At 35.0% G+C, this 18,452-nt stretch overlaps 2 protein-coding genes across 9 annotated transcripts in view; one reads left to right on the top strand and one right to left on the bottom strand.

Moving 5' to 3' along the window:
- Window positions 1-12,664, bottom strand: part of fnip2 (folliculin interacting protein 2) — a 39,298-nt gene extending 26,634 nt beyond the window's left edge. For 4 of the 8 annotated variants that reach the window (XR_015475953.1, XR_015475954.1, XM_087236426.1 and 1 more), the window contains exon 1: window positions 12,458-12,664. Coding sequence is in view for 5 of the 8 variants with exons in the window: in XM_087236426.1 (XP_087092552.1) it covers window positions 12,458-12,549 (92 nt within the window). In the remaining 3 variants the exon portion in view is untranslated. 8 annotated transcript variants of the gene reach the window in all.
- An 870-nt stretch (window positions 12,665-13,534) lies between these two features.
- Window positions 13,535-18,193, top strand: tma16 (translation machinery associated 16 homolog). Its single transcript, NM_001177745.1, is given in 7 exon segments — window positions 13,535-13,640; window positions 13,723-13,832; window positions 13,943-13,980; window positions 14,587-14,671; window positions 14,746-14,894; window positions 16,499-16,541; window positions 16,633-18,193. Coding segments are annotated over 7 exon segments (585 nt in total). The 5' UTR covers window positions 13,535-13,637; the 3' UTR covers window positions 16,790-18,193.
- Window positions 18,194-18,452: the final 259 nt, after the last annotated feature.

The following is an 18,452-nucleotide window of genomic DNA, read 5'->3' as shown; positions in this document are numbered from 1 at the left end:
TCCCGCAAGCCCTACTTTGGGCAGCTTAGATCTATAGGCAGGTCCACGTTTAGGATTTTTTTTTTCCAACAGATGTACCAACAGACAAAATACTGTATTACCAGGCAGCACAGACACAATGACAAAGAACCAGTCAAAAAGATATTCCAGATATTCTGAATTAAATTGAGAAAAAAAAATCCTATTTCACCAATTCCATGACATTTTAACATTAATTAAAATAAATGTAAACTTTATCCCCTCTGAATTTTTTTATTATTATTCATTCGTTCATTCTTTTTGGCTTTGTCCCTTTATTAACTCTTTGATGCACAAGCTATAATATAGATACAGAAAAAAATTAGACAGGTCTCTTTAGACCCATGTAGTGCATCAAAGGGTTAATCAGGGGTCGCCAAAGCGGAATGAACCGCCAACTTATCCAGCATATGTTTTACGCAGCGGATGCCCTTCCAGGTGCAACCCATTGCTGGGAAGCACCCATATACTTCCATTTACAAACATACACTATGGACAGTTTAGCTTACCCAATTCACCAATAGCACATGTCTTTGGACTGTGGTGGAAACTGGAGCACCTATAGGAAACCCATGCAAACACGGGGAGAACGTGCAAACTCCACACAGAAATGCCAACTGCAGGTTCGAACCAGCGACCTTCATGTTGTGAGCCGAAATCGCTACACACTGCGCCTTCAACATAATTTCTCAATCCAACTGGGGTCATCTATTATTACCCCATGGAATCTTGGGGTGATGCTAGATGATCAACTGTCCTTTAAAGAGCAACTTTCTAACACAGCTCGATTATGCAGCTTTGCACTTTTCAACATCAAAAAGATCAGATTGTTCCTAACAGATCATGTTGCACAGCTTTTAGTTCAATCTCTTGTCATTTAAAGGCTAAACTACTTCAATGCTCTTCTAGTTGGACTCCCATCTGGCACCCTTAAGCTTCTACAGATGATCCAGATGCAGCTCGTTTGGTTTTCAATGAGCACGGGAACAACTCTCTTTATGCATTGATTACCAGTCAAAACTTGTGTCAAGTTCAAATCATTGTAATGTTTTTTTTTAATTAAAGCCATATCAGCAACCAAGGCTACTTTCATGGCAAGAACATTTTAATAATAATTACTAGGGGTGTAACGATTTATCGTTGTACGATTTATTGCGATGCAAAAATGTCTCGATATGCATCGTGGCGTTATGACGATTTGATTACGATATGACGTCCGTTTTCTCTTATTAGTTGAGCTGTTTGCACGTGAGCTACGTTCCACCTGCTGTCGCACGTGAGTTCAGATTGCAGCAGCAGTAATGTTAGCAGACCAAGATGAGTGGAGCTGAAATAGAGGATGGCCCATCCTCTCAAAATCAGATGTCTGTCAACATTTTGGTTGTACAGTCATTGCTTTAGACTCGTCCGCTTTTTGACACGCATACTGGGTCAAACATCCTAAGTTTTAAAGTCTTCACAGTGATTTACATACTTTGCACAGCGACATGGATACCTCCTAATGGTGTTGAAAGAGTCACATACTGTATTTATAAGGTACATTTCACCCTAAAATATCATTCTGTCAGATCTGACGATCCATAAATATATTTAGAGATATCTCTAATTATATTTTGACTAGTCATAATTATAATTCGACTAGTCAAAATATAATTAGAGATATCTCTAAATGAATTTAATTAAATATGAATTAAATATATTTATGGATAGTCAGAACAAAGGTTTAAATGCTAAAACGGCTTGCCATACGCGCGGATCTGCTTCAGTGAACAGAACCTGCAGGTTGTGACTAATAAAGTAGTAAACAACATTCAGTTTGTGGAACAGAGTGATCTTTCAGGAGCCGCGTGGGAAGTATGAACAGCACTTAGCAGTGGAAATGAAACCGAAAACTTACACATTATTTAAACAATCATATCGCATTTTAGAGTTGTGATAACGACGAGCATGAACTCTTTTGAGTAAAGAGGTACACAAAAATGCACGTCAACATGATACACTTGATAGCGCCGACATCAGCGACGCCGAAGAAATAGTAAACCTGCCTAAACTGCTGAAAAGAGCCACGACTGTCCTGTGTAATGAAAAGATGGCCACCCTGTCACTCATCATGCCCAACATGAAGACAGCCATCCATAAAAACCTCTCAGACAGATACACATAAATTCAGGATTATCCTAGAACTGCTGATTACCTGGAAATGTGGATTTTTTTTTGCACACACAAAAAACACAAGTGACCAAGCAAAGCCTTAAGCTCTTACTGTTAAATTTAATTGAATAGAAAGCTTATTTTTTTTGCACCTTTACTTAAATTGTTCCTTAATTTTGTCTCTGTCATTTCAATAATATTTTTTAAGAAGTTTTTAAATAGTTTTATTTTCCAGAGGCAGGCCTGTTTAATATATTTTCTAAAAGAAGGTTCAGTTTAGCAAGTTGAAACAAAAGAAATACATAAAAAATTGTTTACTTGGTAAAATTTGCATTTAAGTCAAATTTTCAATTTTTATTCCAAATATCGTGATACATATCGAATCGTGAACATTATATCGTGATACACATCGTATCGTGAGCTGAGTGTATCGTTACACCCCTAATAATTACACAATTAAAAACAACAAACAAATTATTCCATAAATTAAAAAAGCTTTTTAGTGTGAATACATGATTCTAAAAAATTTCCTGGTGTCACTTTGTTGAAAATATCATTAAGAGAGTTCATTTCATAAAAAAGCCTTCTGGAATCATTAAAAGCAGGACAGTCCAGTAAAATGTGTTTTAGTTCAAATCAATGACATGCTTACATGAAAGCCACTGGCACGGCACCTTCTTACCTCCACCTGCTCCTGAAGGACTCCTGAAGTGAGTGCCGCCCCGTAGTACCATTGCAGAGGGGCCATAAGTCACATTCCGAAACCTTTTCATTCAATATTCTCCAGTGATGAAATGATCTTCCCATTTCCACACGGACTGCTGATTCACTAGTATCTTACAAATGACAACTAAAACCTCATCGCAATCATCTGAGCACATTTAAACACTCGCCCCTCATCCCTCTAGCCCTTAATTCATAATTAAGAATTCATAATTAGCACTTTTGGTGTGTATTGCCTCTTCCTGCTGAATTGCTGAATGCCTCCTCATAAGTCGCTTTAGACAAAAACATCTGCTAAATGTCTAAATGTAAATATCTAAAAGCAGTTTGTTTCAGTCACAAAAAAGTAGGATACATTTTTTTCAGTGACAATATTTATAGATTACAGAAATCTATAGTTAAATCTATATCGAAATCTATAGTCCTACTTAATGTATTCATTCACTATAGCCAAGCATTCATTTCATCTTATGTACGCTACTGGTAAATTGTTTTATAGCAGTAAGATTTGCAAAGTAAATTGTTTTATAGCAGTAAGATTTGCAAAGAAGTCTCTTCTCCTCACCAAGCCTGTCTTTATTTAATCCAAAGTGCAGCAAAAACACAATTTTTAAATTATAAATTCTTTTTTTAAAATCTGTTTTCCATCTGAATACATTTTACAAATGTACTTTAAAGCCTAACCAGAGACGAGGGCTGCAAATTAGCTTTATGCTATTTGCAAAAAACGTACGCAACATTGGTTATCTTTGTATAACAATGTCAAGTGCCCCTGTAAAATAAACAAGTAAAAAAATTATCTGCTGCTCACCAAGTATTAAACAAATGCTGGTTTGGTGAGCAGAAGAGAATTTTTTTTAAATGTATTTTGTATGAATTACCAGGTTGTTTTAAAAAAGCTCACCAGCAGAAACATGAATCCTGAAACTGGAACTGACAGATTGGCTTATTGTTTCCAATGTTGGAAAGTGGTATTAAAGAGGCCATCAGGGGCGCTTAAACTGTGGTTTGTGTGAGTGCTTATGGCCCAGTAAAGTAAAGAGGACACTATACTGTCAGTGGTCGCCGTCGTTGAATAAAAATCCCATGGCACTACTCGTAAAGAGTTGGGGTGTAACCCCTGTGTCCTGGCCAAATTCCCTCCATCGGCCCTTATCAATCAGGGCCTCCCAACCATACCCATCCACAGAATTGGCTCTATCACTGTCTCTCCACTCTACCTATAGCTGATGTGTAGTGAGCGCACTGGTTGTCTTGTGGCTCCTGTCGCATCATCCAAGTAGATGCTGCACACTGGTGGTGCTATGGAGAGAGACCCCCCCCCCCCACCTAAATTATCTCTGTATAATGGGTATCAAAAACCATTCCAATTCTGTTTTATTTACATCCAGGCTTTTCACCTTTAAATGGACAGAACAGTGGAGATTACAGACAGGAAAGAAGGGAGCAAAGAGAGGGGAAAGACTTCGATCAAAGGCTATTGGTGCCGACTACTACTTAAAAATATTATTATATAGGGAGTGTAACGTTTTAATTTTGTTTAGGCTTGATTTATGTAGCAGATTTTCACAAATCTAAAGTCAGATCACTGACTTTCTGTAACTGAAATCAATAAATGATCAAGCTTATGCATGTAGTCTATTTAGTTAATTATTTTATTCCATTTTTGAGTATTTATGCAAATGCATGTAAAACTTCATTCAGTTTTTATTTTAATTTCAGTCATATTTTTGAATAATATGCAAAATGTTTATGATTTATGTACAAATCCGTTTGTAAAATGATATTTTCAGTCTTTTAGTAGATATAGTATATAAGAGACTTTACCAAACAAATACTTCTAATTGGACTTGAACTGTAATTACGAAATACAATTTGAAACGGTTACAGTATTCTCAAAATCGTACTGCATAAATCCACAGAATTTGTAAAATTCTGTGCTGAAATGGCAAGAAATGTTCACAGATTTTGTCTGGCCCTACCTATTAGTCTATTTTTAAAATCACTGGAGAATAAATTCAGCCAAATAAAATCTTGTTTATTATGCACTCAAATAAAAATAAATGATTGTCTTAATAAATACAATATGTTTGTTAAAATCTGTAATCAGTATGAAAGGACAATTGCAATCCCATCGCTAACCCAAACAAAAACCTGTTTGCATTATTAGATTTATTAGTTTATGAGCCTCAAACAGTGAAAACCACTTTAATATCCTCCCAGCTCTATTTTAACAGGCTTGACTATATTTAAAAAAACATCTAACAGTGATCCACTTTTAAAAGGCAAAGAACAATGCCTTATAATGAACTTTTCGGACATCACACATCCTTGTTAGGACACATCTTTTAAGATATTCCTCATACTTCAACATCACATGATTAGCAACCGCTTTGTCACATGATCGCTGTAGTACACAAACACACACCGAGAGCTCGCTGACAGCCAGCTAGAACCATTTCAGATGGGCTGAATGAAATCTGTTTGTCTTCTAAAAGCTGAACTAGAACATTCATTCACAAAATCTACACATGCACCATCCCTTGTGTGTTTGTTGATTACATGTTTCACTAAATGTATTACTGGATTAAAAAACAAGAAAAGAAGTCCAGCTTCAGTAGCGGTGAAGAAAGCACAGGGAGTTCAATGACCTGTCAACTAAAATAAAGATTTACACAAGTGATGCTCAACCTTTTTGACTCCAACTGATTTTGAAATGAAATATTTTTGTTGCTTATTCTGTGATGAAAAGTAAGATTATGTTTTAGGTAGTAAACATTTTTAGAAATAATTGAAATATTAAAATTATTGAAGTTTTAATATCCAAAATATTTTAATGAGTTTCTAACTCTATTTTTAATTAGATTAATTGGATACATTTTAATTAGATGACAATTGGTTATGTCTAGCAAATAAAGTAGAACTTAACAAAAACTAATAACTGGCACAACTGTAACATATACACAATTACTTTTTAAGATTTGTTTGTTTGTTTGTTTGTTTTTTTACATGTTTTCAAGTCCAGAAAACATCTATTTGCTGTTTCTGATTAAAGACAGAGAATTTTAAAGGAAATGGTTTTGAAAAAACTAATTGATTTGTTTATAGTTTGACATTTTCTTAAGTTTACTTGAATAAATGATTATATGCCATAACATTTTCAATCCACTTAAAAAGCACAACCCCTCTAGTTGAAAAATCACAGATTTACATTAACAGGTCTTAATAGTTAATCACCAATACATAACATTCTTTCATACGTTCATGGGACAATAACATTTAGAACAAACTGTTTCTGTCTCAGCTTCAGGTATAAAGTTCAAAATATGAAACTAAATTATTAACATTGACTAGTATAAGTAAATACATATAAAGAAAAGTTCCCTGTAGAACTTTAACAGAAATAAAACAAATTTGAAAAGTTGTTTGATTCTTTGTGCTTAAAATTGTAAAATTTCAGTGGCATTATTTTTAATAATGATAGATTTACTTAAATATAACAATTATCATTGCATAAAAGCAATTTTTTTACAATAATATGATATGTTCAATTTAATAATAATGTACAAAATTTATCCTCTATAAAAATTAGTAATGTGAACTAATCATTTTTAGTAAAGACTACTGATCCAAATTTGATTTGTCTTTCACACCCACTAACGATTTTATTTTAATACAGCTTAACCTATTTAGTTGAATATATGTAAAAACTAAACTTATTTCGTGCAACGGGTTTCTACGCAACAATCTAAAAAGTCAATCTAAAAGTCAACTAATTCGGGTTTACAGTGTACGAATTTGTGGATTTACAAAAATGAGTATAAAATAGAATACAAAATATAATATATAACAGTAAGTAGCATGAAAATTACAGATTTAAACAAACGTTATTTAAAAATGAAAATAATTACACATTCAATTATGAATTATTAGATAGTCTGTTTACTGCCCTAATGCTGCATTTGATTCACATGAAAGAAAATCTGTACTGTATTTACAGACTGAAATGAGTTAAAGCTGCATACTTCAGTGCATTTTGTGTGTGTATTTTTAACACAGAAGTTGAAGTCATTACAGAATAAGCTCAAAGCTGTCTTAATTGTGTAAAAAATGTCTTAAAGGGATTGTTCACCCAAAAATAAAAATTTTCACAAATTTTTAGGATTGTATTACTTCTGCTGAACATATTTCCAACGCCCTTCAAAAAATCTTCTTATGTGTGTACATGATGATGACAGAATTTTCATTTTACTTAACACGTGCACACAGAAAGATACATTTGCCAAGTGTTCACACACAGTTACAATTAAATATAGTTTGCTCTCATAAGCAAAGAAAAAAAAAAGATTACAACATTTGTATGGTGACCAACATATAGTGCACAAACACACACTCTGTGTACCTGTTCCATGAAGCATCCTCATGAATGAACAACCACCTTGAGGTGGTTTTCGTGCGACTCTTAATCTTCATCTTCAGAGGTAATCCACTACACAGAGTGTGTGTGTGCCTGCATGCATGCATACACTCATCCGCTTTTCCTAAAAATTGCGTCTTACTATGTCTAACAGTTCTTCAAATCAAACACCAATAAAAAAAACTGAGAGAGAAAACAGAATGATGGGGAAACTGAAATGGAGAATGAAAACTGAGAAAAGGGATGTTTGGGTTAACATGGGTTGAGAGACTGAGGGGTTTCTACTCTTATCTATCTGATGACTGACTGAATACAGCTCAAACGTCACATGACGGTCATACACACACACACACCCTCTCACAAAGCATGTGATCCAAACACAGTCATAGGACACGCTCACTGGCCAAAAATGCAAACTTCAGCAAACAAACTAACATGTACTCTTTGCTAACACTATGCATGCATGTTGCAACAAATATACAATCAGTCATACGCTTCACTCTCACACAAAGAGAGAGTGATCATTTTAAGAACTTAAAGCATCTATGCAATTGTTAATAGCAGCAGCCTATTAAAGAGTTTAATTATTTACATGAAGTGGGTCGTCTTGTGGGGGCAGCTGTATTGATAAACGTATACTGCTTGTTTAATCAAATAATATTGAGTTACTGACAACAGAATATATTAATGCTGGCAACCTTTACTGAAAGTTTATTTCCTTTAAAAAAATCTTTGCTAAAGCTTCATCAACCATGAAACAAAACCAACCAGCTACAAAAAACAGAGTGCAATTAAAATCCATGGTCTTTTGTTAATTTATATACAAGTAAAACCAGTTTTGTTGCACAGTACTTGACAGAGTTTTCAATAGTCATGTCATGTTAGATTTTCTAATCCCTGCTTTGACTCAGTCACAGGCAGACATAGATGAAGAGCAAGAGAGGCTGTGTGTTTGTGTGTGTGTAAATGACACGGGAATATCTAATAGCTCATAGTAACGCGTGTTACTGTGCATTCACACCGAATGTGGTGAGAGCATTCAAGGTCGCTACATTGATCTTGTATTTAAGGCTGTACTCACTCTATGTACAGTTGCCTCGAACCTGGCCAAAGCACACTTGTCCCCCCTCCCGTCTCCTCTGACGGCCCGCACTCACACTGCAATCAGGCCTGGGCACGCTTACGTCATCGATGCTTTGCTGTTCTGTAAGCACTCTCGCTAAGCACAGTGGAGATTTCTCTAGTCATATTGTTTCAGTCGTTTGTTATGCAGTGACACACAGTCAAATTTTCGCCAAACAGTCCTTAGGGATGTGGTGACACGCAGACAGATATTTCGCCGAACAGATCTGCCACTTTTGGCACTTAAAAACAATCATAAAGCCCTCGTGCTGCAGGAATGAGGAGGTCTGCTGAAGGTGCACAGCTGTCGTGCAGTGAGGGGTTTGCGTCTTTAATAATCTAGGGCAGTTTGCGTTCATTAAACAGTAAGAATGATTAATAAAATCCATATGAAACAGTCCCTTAAAGCTACGTCTCGCTTTCAGTTTCGGGCTTTGGCCCACCTCTTCCAACCGGGCCAGGGCCGGCCAAGTGAACCGTGCCTGAGCCCGATTCAGCGCACACACACTTCTTAAACGATCCGGAAAACGGGCCTGGGCACGATTCGGATAGCATAGTGGGAGTAGGCCCTAAAGGGGCTGTTGCAATATGTCATATCAGTTACATTTCTGCATAAAACTTGCTTTCTAGCATGAAAATGTTGCGCACTTCTTATCAAATTCATTTAACAATGGAAGATCAAGTTGTGTGTGGTGTGGCTTTGCTCAAATTAATTATCCAATATGTCTAAAATATCCTTAAGCATCAATACTATTTTGTACTGTCGCATGGGATTCCTGCTTTTTTAAAGATAAATATATATATATAACATTAATGCACATCAGTAACTTATTTAAAGTATGTTCCTGCCAGAAAACATTGTAAATAATTACAAATCTGGCGACCGCAATCATCAGACCCTTGGGAACAACTGTGGTCGGAACAGTTCTGTGTTCGCTGAATTTCTCTTAAGCGGTGGACTACTTCATTCGGATTGCTTGCTGGGGAACTGCGTCATAGCTTGATACCATAAAGTTGACTTTACTTCAACTCTCCTCGACGCCCACACCGGCGAAGACGTGCCGCACTGCTCCTCGCCACAGGCTCTCATTAAAAATGAACAACTTCCGGCTACTTTGACGCTCTCATCGCTTTCGGTGTGAACGTACGGTAAGCTACCTTTTCGCAAATATTTTTGAGCATATTTTGGAGTTGGTTAATTCCCATCGACTGGTGAAGAACAGGTCAGTGTCCTCAAGATTACACAGAGGAATGAAGGCTCTGTCACAGAGGTAATATGGTAACTAATGTTTGAGGAAAGCACATTTATTCAGGTACAGTAGGTACCGCTGCAGCCCGGAGACCTCCAAGCTGGAGGGATTACACCACAAGTAGGTTGGGTGACCTCCAAGTGGAAGGGACTTAAACCACAAGTAAGTTGGGTTTAGGTGGTGTAGGTGGAGCAGATATTAATAAAACACATCAGGTTACTGTGAGGTTGGGGAAATTCATAAAGCACAATATTGGACTCCGCGTCATGTACAAGACATTAAATAAATAAAAACTCCAGGTTTGTACAGCCCACATGGAGCTGGCTCTGACCTCCGTTATACCCTTCTCCATTTATTTCTATTATGATTTTATGACACATCTTCCAGCCAATCAGAATAGAGAATTTCAACAAACCATGTAATAAACACAGATAGCATACCAGCTCATTTTTGTCAGTCACATCATATAAAGAAATCTTTTGCTGCTCTTTGCTCTCTGCGACTCTCTGATTGGTTGAATTGTCTACACTGCATGGGTAATCCAGTTTAATGCACAAATTCTGCTATTAAACATGCCTTGCTTTAAAATATGTTAATAAAAATTAATGTGAACAGATGAGATCGACAAAAGCATGTACAACAGATTAATAACGTTAAACTCAAAACAGACCTGAGAAGTGGTTTCCAAAGTGGGAGTCGGTGCTTGGGGATTTCCAAAAATCATATTCATTTTATTAAACCATTCAAATTACTATATTTTATCCATAGCCTAAAGAATATAAAAATTGTTACAATAACAACATGCAAATAAAACGCCACAAGCTGACCACCCGAGTGATTATTTTATATTAAAGTCACATGCAGCAGATTGACTTTATGGCACCAGGTTAAACTTTCTGACACCTTTTGCTTTAAGAAATCATTAGTTATACTTATATAATTATCAGTTATTGTAGGTATTGTTAATAATCCCTTTCTTTGGCAACTAACTCAAATAACTTTTGTTGTTAAAGTACTACAATTTACATTATTTAAAGCAAACATTTAAAACTTAAACTAGTTTTACAAATTCCAAAAATAAATCATATAATCTAATGTAATTCTAACACAGAACTGAAAAACATAAGTTTAAAATATATGTCATAATATTGGCCGGCAGCCCTGCACTGCGTTTACTTAAAATGTGCTACATGTTGCAGTGCAGCATAAAAAAGAATTTACTTTAAAAAATTTACTTTAAAAATTTATTTTGTTGCTGCTTTACGTAAACAAATCTTTGTTTTGTGAGAGCTGTATTTATTCCTGTGTCAAATTATTATACAAGTAAAAGTGAACATTTATATCCTTATGTTGAAACTCTTTGGTTTGGACCTAAATTAATTGTGCAAACAGGCCAGATTTGAGCAATGGAGTTCATTGTGAGGTGATTGCATTAGATGGAAATCCCTTTACTGATCTTTTCCGTCACATTGAACCACCTATTTAACACTGCAATCAGTATTCTTGTATTATCAGTTGGTAAACAGGGTCAGTTCACTTCCTTCTAGGAAACTGCATGATTGTCATGCGACCATGTATTTGGAAAGAGTCCATCAAAACACATTGCTGAATAAAGGCATATGTTAGCCAGGTATGTTAGCACATAAATCAATACCAATTTTTTGCAATATAATAGTTTTTTTTTTTCAAATATTTAGTTTTATTTCTAAAAATTGTATTTATATATATTTTTTTCACATTCTTCTCTCTCAATTTTTCATTCCCCAACATCCAAGCTTTCACTTCTATTAACAGGGTTAAATAGAAAATTCACTTAAAATTTTTATTCTGTCATTTACCCAACTTGAAAAAAATGAATAAACAAATAAAAATAATTAAATGAAAAACTATATTTTAATAAAAAAAAGTGATCAAGTGGACTGTTTTTTGGGTAAATGTACCTTATTTTGAAAGTAAAATAAAATTATATATCACACAAAGCTATGGAAAAATTAAGAGACCAGTTAAAAAAAATCATCTCTGGATTTATGATTTATGCATTTTTGAGTTACACATATTTTCGGTTGCTTTCTATAGATTACAGATGACAGATGATGTCTTTCAAATTACAAATAAAAACGTCATTAATTCATTATAAATAAACATTAGTTATTATGTGAAATAAAAACTAAATAATTAATCATCAACAACAGCTTCCCATTTATTATTAAAAAAACACTGCAACTTGTTTTTCTTTACATTTAGAATAAGGTGTTTTGACAGGTATTTGCCTCAAATTTAGGTGACACCACAAATCTGGCGTGATTAACCAGCAGTGTTCTTTCTACTGACTCTCCCATGAAACCCTTTTCCAGTCACTCTAACGAGAATACAGGGACCAAAAATGGAGCACAACAGAAGCCAAATAGACATAGGCTAAACACTTAAAAAACAAGAGAAAACTCGCAGGTATTGTGCAAGCATAATTGCATCTAGGTGTTACATAACTCAGCTGACCAAACGCAGAGCTCGTGCGTGTGACTCTTCAGCGCGTATAGATCAAATAACACTACGGCCTGCGAGTGATAGCACAATAAAATGCTGATCATAAACTTGCACGAGCCTCTGCTCTTTATCATAGAAATAAACAGCTGGATGCAGCGGAGAGCTCGTCACTGTCATTTAAACGCTCAGACTGGCACGCGCTTTTTTACAGACTGGCGCGTGCAGGTGTGCAGAGCGCGTGACTGTGTCTCCATAGGTATAGTAACATGCGCGTGCTAACGGTCCTACTTACCGCTGCTCCGCTCCCGTCGAGCAGTCCCGGGCGCTGCCGTTACCGTTACCGACTGCTCTCTTGCTGAAGAGCTTTTGCAGCAACGTCGGCATGCTGTTGCTTTGCTTTTCATCAACACAAAATCTGGGCTTCGCGTTTCCCCATTGGGACGAGCGTTCAGACTCAGGTTTCTAGTAAAGATCCATGCTGAAGTCATGTGACATTCGCACCAGCTGAGCAACGACGCAAACAGAAACAGAAGTCCGCGGGCGCGCTCTGCTGACGGGGACGCGCACTCACACACTGCCGTTGCAACTTGGCACGTGCAGAACGTGCGCACACTCTGCAGAGATTTTCTGGTCGTTGCTGTTTAGTCATTTGGTATTTAACGTATTAATATTAAAATGCTTGGCTTTATGTAAATTAAATTAAGGCATTTATATATTAAGTAAAAAGTTATGTATTATTAAATCATTTCTACATCGTGATAGTATTCTCTCTGAATATAAATACAATAATACAGTAAAGTTAAATAAAAAGCAAAACGAGAAATAATAATAATAATAATAATTCATGTAAAACATAAAAATTATAAAGAGTAAAGTAATTAATATTAGGTAGATTAAAAGCTTTATTTTTGACAAGTTCTTTGATTACTGATGCAAAATTACATTTGAAAAGCAATATAAAGTTTGTATCAAAACTAAATGATAACCGTTCTGCAGTTGGACAATTTTGTAAATAAGTATTATAATTGTTTAATTTATTATTTTTTATTTATATTAAAATATATTATTTAGTTTAGAAGAGTAATAAGATTAATGCCTAAAACCTGAATGTACAAAGTAAATATACAATGGATAAAAAGTCAAACCCTGCCATAATGTTTAAACTACCATAAAACATTAAAGTTATACAAATAAACGTTATGGTCATAAATATGAACGAAAGGTTGATAAAGTAATTTTGCAAAAAAGAAAAAAGAAAACAGCAGTAAGAACAATTTCATATATATATTATTTACAGTTTTTCTGAGATTTTTTATCGTGTGTATAAAGAATTTAGATTTATAAGGGACATACTAGGCTTGTGGCAAATGTGTAAGACACGGAACAAAAATACCGTTGAACCGGTCCGTCCTTTAAACCTTCCCCCATACGTCACACGTGTAAACGATAGACGTTTACTTAAATTAACAAATATGGTAAGTTTTAAACTCATTTTCGACTACATAATCAGAATATACATTTAAATGTCGCGTTTACTAATTGGCGTTCTTATTTCAGCCTAAAGGGAGAAAACCAAAGGGGCCGGTGGAGAAAAAGGTTATTCACCCATACAGCAGGAAAGCCGCCTATCTGGCCAGAGATGCCATCAAACAAGAGAGGAAAGAAAAGTAAGAGCCTTTTCCAATTTACGATTTATTTTTTTGTCCCTAAAAAGCAAATGAATTTATACCGAGTACTGTTATTTTTGTTAATGTAGCATTTGTATAATCACCTCTAGGTTAAAAGGTGAAAAGGCCCAGCGTTTAAATTTAGTTGGTGAGTAGTTCATTTTTTATTATTCTGTATTGTATTTGTGGAAGCAATGAATGTGAAAGTTTTTGTCATTCTGTTAGCTTTGGTATTTTCCCAAAGCTAATGGAAACGTGTTTTGCTAACATTCAATTAAAGGGCTAGGTCACCCAAAAATGAAAATTGTCCCACCATTTACCTGCTCTCATGTGGTTCCAAATTTTTAAGGACTTGTTTCTTCTGTTGAATACAAAACAAAATATTCTAAACATTCAGTTCGTTAGTGTTGTTGAGTTTGTTATGTAAACGTTAGAAAAGATATTAAGTTTGATTATTTTTGAACATTCTCAGAATCATTCCAGACAATTAATTATTGACGTTTTAAAACATGTTTTAACATGCCTAACTTTCCAATAAAACATTTCAGGGAAAAAAATGTCTAAAAGATGCTTAAATAATATTTTTGTCGTACCAGATAGGTTATAAAAGACAGCTTTGAACTAATATGCAAGTATCATTACTGGAGGAACATTTGGTTGTGTCTTGGAGAAAACATTGGCAGAACATTAGCATAAGAACATAAGTTCATCTAATGTATTATATACCTGTTTGCTGATCACTCATTTTCTGCAGGTGAAAAACTGTTGTGGTTCCAAAACCAGCTGAACCCTGACAAGCCAGAATACACCAGACAAGATGCTTGTGAAATAACTGAGAAGTATGACACATCCCGAGGTTTAAATATGATAAAAAGTTGTATATTGAGAATATTTATAAATACAACTTTCTCAGGTATCTTCAGCGGTTTGATGGGGAACTGGAGCAGATCGAGCTGGCGAACAGCATCAAAGGCCGCCAGGGTCGCCAGCACAGCTCTAGAGAGGCCATCATCAAGCAAACCATAGAGCGAGAGAGAGCTCAGTATGAAGGCAATGGCTTTGGTAAATAATTTAGATGTCTTTATTTGTTCCCTTTTAATAAGAATTGCATGATAACCATGTTGAAAATGTTTGAACTAAAATGTTTCTCATAATAATTAGGACACTATTTAGAAGGAACAAAACTGTGTTTTATTATGCCACAGACCCCTAAATATAATTACATTAGATTGTAAAATGCATCCTACTTCATTTCAAGTGTTAACATTTAGCTGATGATTAATAACAAAGCTTGTGTGGCATGCTGTCCTGGGAGAGAGAGCCCTGAGCTAATGAGATCCTCGAGTCCTGGGCTCCCTCCCGTTTGGAGGGCGAGAGGGGAGTTTGAGCTCAGGTAGATCTCGATGAACTCCCCCCAGCTTATTTCTGGCTAATGACAGGTATAGGATGGCTGAGGAAAGATGTACTAATAGCTTGGCTATGGTATCAATTTGGTATTTTCAGTTTACTTTGGGTTGCGTGTCTTTTGGACTGTGCGAGGAAACTGGAGAACCTGGGGAAAACAACTAAACTTAACTGGTTAACTAGTTTAGAAGAGACTTTAAAGCTGCGGTCACACTGGGCTTTTCCTCCCATAGACTTTCATTCATACGCACGCTAATGCATCAGGCCGGAAACTCGGTATCATGTGCTAAGTTTCACAGGTTGTATCATGTGTGCTAAGTTTCACAGGTTGCTTCGGTGCAAAGTTCAAGCTTGGTGATTTCTAACCTGCGAAATCGCATCACTTGACTGCGTGAGAACAATCGAGGATCAAAACATGACCACTCTGGACAGTAATTTAAAACATGGAGCAATCGCTCGCTTTTTTAATGCCTAATAATTTTGTTTATTCCTGCCCCTTTTCGCAGCGCCGCACGACACAATTTCGCATAATCAGACTCCAGTGTGACCGCAGCTTAACCAGAGACATTCTTGCTGTGAGGCAACAGTGCTAATCACTGTCACCCATCTGGAAAGGAAGGGGAGTAGGGGTGGGTTCTTCAAGACAAAGATATTCAAATAGGAAATCTAGTTATTTATAGTGAGTTTAAAAATCATGTAATTGGAGAATCAATCATGAGCTGATGTGAGACCAGCTGAGAACAATCATAAGCAGGTGATCCTCTTGAAATTAGTTTATAAATAGACCTCACTCATGCTGTAAAAAATGAATACTGTTTAAAAAATGTTTAGTTTCTAAATTTCGATAATGTACATTACTACACTTTGCCTCTACTCATGTTAATTTATTCATTAACACGGATTTTATATTTTATTACACAATTTAATTATTTTATTTAGTTTAATCAGTTTTTAAAGGTTCATTTTAATCATTTGTTTGTTGTTTGGAAGTTTTAGATTTTTGTTTTTGCAATTCATCTTGATCATTTTTATTGGTTATTTTATTTTTATTTTCATATATTTATTAATATTTAATGAAATGATTTTATTAATTACTATTAATTGTTATTATTTTAATCAGCTTTATTTATGTGTTTCGTTTACATTCATTTTTTTAAAGCTTCCTCACAGACTCTCCTGTGACCCCCTGTGGGTCAGGTTTAGAAAAACTGCACTAAATAGTAAAAAAGTTTTGTTTTTTTTTACTCTTTTTCACTTTACAGAAATTCCTGACATCATCAATGCTAAGCATCTGAAGATATTCAGGTAGTTGCTACATCGTTTATTTTGTTAAAATCATTCTTTTTGTTAATAACATCTTGCACAGAGTACTGAAAAGTCAGCATGTGTTTGACAGAGAATGGAACGGTGACCTTAAGAAACTGCCCTGCATTAAGATGAGAAAGCTTTCAGCCAAAGGCTCCGACAGCAAACCGTCTACAGTTTCACAAGATACACACATGGAGGAAGAGAACGAGGAAGATAAATCTCTGGACTCTGATTCTGACCTGTGAGATCTACTGCAGTACACAGTAGAGGAATAGACTTCATGCTGAGTGTAAGGACAGAAAGAGCCAGACATTGCTCGATGTTTTATACTACTGGTGTTTTTTTTTTTTTAACCAGACTCTTGCAGAAACATTTTGTCGTGAGGAGAAAACTTAGTCCTTCAGGTACCACAGGGCTATCAACACACAAATAAACAGAGACTTTGAAATGAACATTCATGGAGTTTATTGCACTGGCTGATTTTTGCAAGTTTTTTATATTGTGCATCTGAGTTGTGAAAACTGACATTGATCAAATCTCACTTAATTATGACACATTTTTAAAACTGGATTTAATATGTCAAATCATCATTGCAGAAAATCACATAATACAAAAAATGTAAAATCAGCTGAAATCTTTCCGAAAATCGCATAGTAAAACATGATCCTCTTCAAACCTTAATATTAAAAGATCTCTTTCATGTCAATAAATAAACAAACAATGTTCTCATTCAAACCCTTCAACACATAGCTTCTCAATTACTGCATATTTAAAAAATCAAAATTACATTAAAATTAATAATAGTGCTAAATTCTTTAATTTTACTTTTACTGAGGAAAAACAAAGCCTGGTTACCATAGTTATCAATTTGTTTAGCTATTTTTAGATGAAATCTTTTTTTGTTTGTTTTACTTTTTATTTTTTGACATTGAAGTATATTTTTATTTATCAGTGTCCTTTTTATACACTAAGAATTTATATGCAAAAGCCTCTAAGCGCCATCTGAAATCTTATAAAAAATGTGCATGCATAAGCCTCCACAAATTTTTCTTATAAAGAATTTTTTTTCTCATAAATTTCTTAGAAATGTTTCTTAGCCTCCTGTGTTTATGTTCAGTTATTTCACTTGAAGGCAGTCAAAAGAACAATAAAAGTGAAATGACTAAACCTAGACACTGGATAAAAATGCTCATTTTAGAATAACATTTCAGATGGCACTTACTGCGGTAAAAACAGTAAATTATTAATTATTTATTTAAACAGTAAAAAAAAAACAGAAAATTAGGATAATTACATGTAACGCACCCTAAACCAAATCACATTTTTATCTTTAAATCTTTACTAAGTATATGTAATTAATTAATTAATATTACACAATACTTAATTGTATTACAAAGTATCAAAGACATCTTAAAATAAAATGCAACAAATGATACTGCTTATTTTAATCAAATGGCTGCAGTAAAATACAGATAGGTTTCAGCTTTTTGGGGAAAAAAACCCTGACAGCATGCTTTCTGTAATAGCCATATCTATCTGAAATGCATTTTCACCCATAGAAATGAAAACTACAGTAACCAGGCAGGGTATGAACTGATGGTGCCTCCTTTACCAAATTCAAACCAACTTTAAAACTATAAACAAAACAAACAATTCCTGTCAGCTGCTTACTCAGATCAGTAAAAACTATGAAAATGTGTTCACATTATAAAAGACAACAAGCTATCTACTGAATGCATGTCTGTCAACACTTGTATCTTTGGTTTAAGTTTATTTTCCAGAGACTCACTGAAATTAACTGTATTCCACTCTAAGGAGACTCTGACTAGAGAGTTCAGCAGAGATGAGTGAAAACACAGCTGTGGTAAAGGTTAGATCTATAGAGGATTGGCTCAAGACCTTCTGCCA

Source organism: Danio rerio, chromosome 1 (genome assembly GCF_052040795.2).
Source record: "Danio rerio strain M-AB ecotype USA chromosome 1, GRCz13ab, whole genome shotgun sequence".
Taxonomy (NCBI): Eukaryota; Metazoa; Chordata; class Actinopteri; order Cypriniformes; family Danionidae; genus Danio; species Danio rerio.
This window is presented reverse-complemented; position numbering and strand designations above follow the sequence as displayed.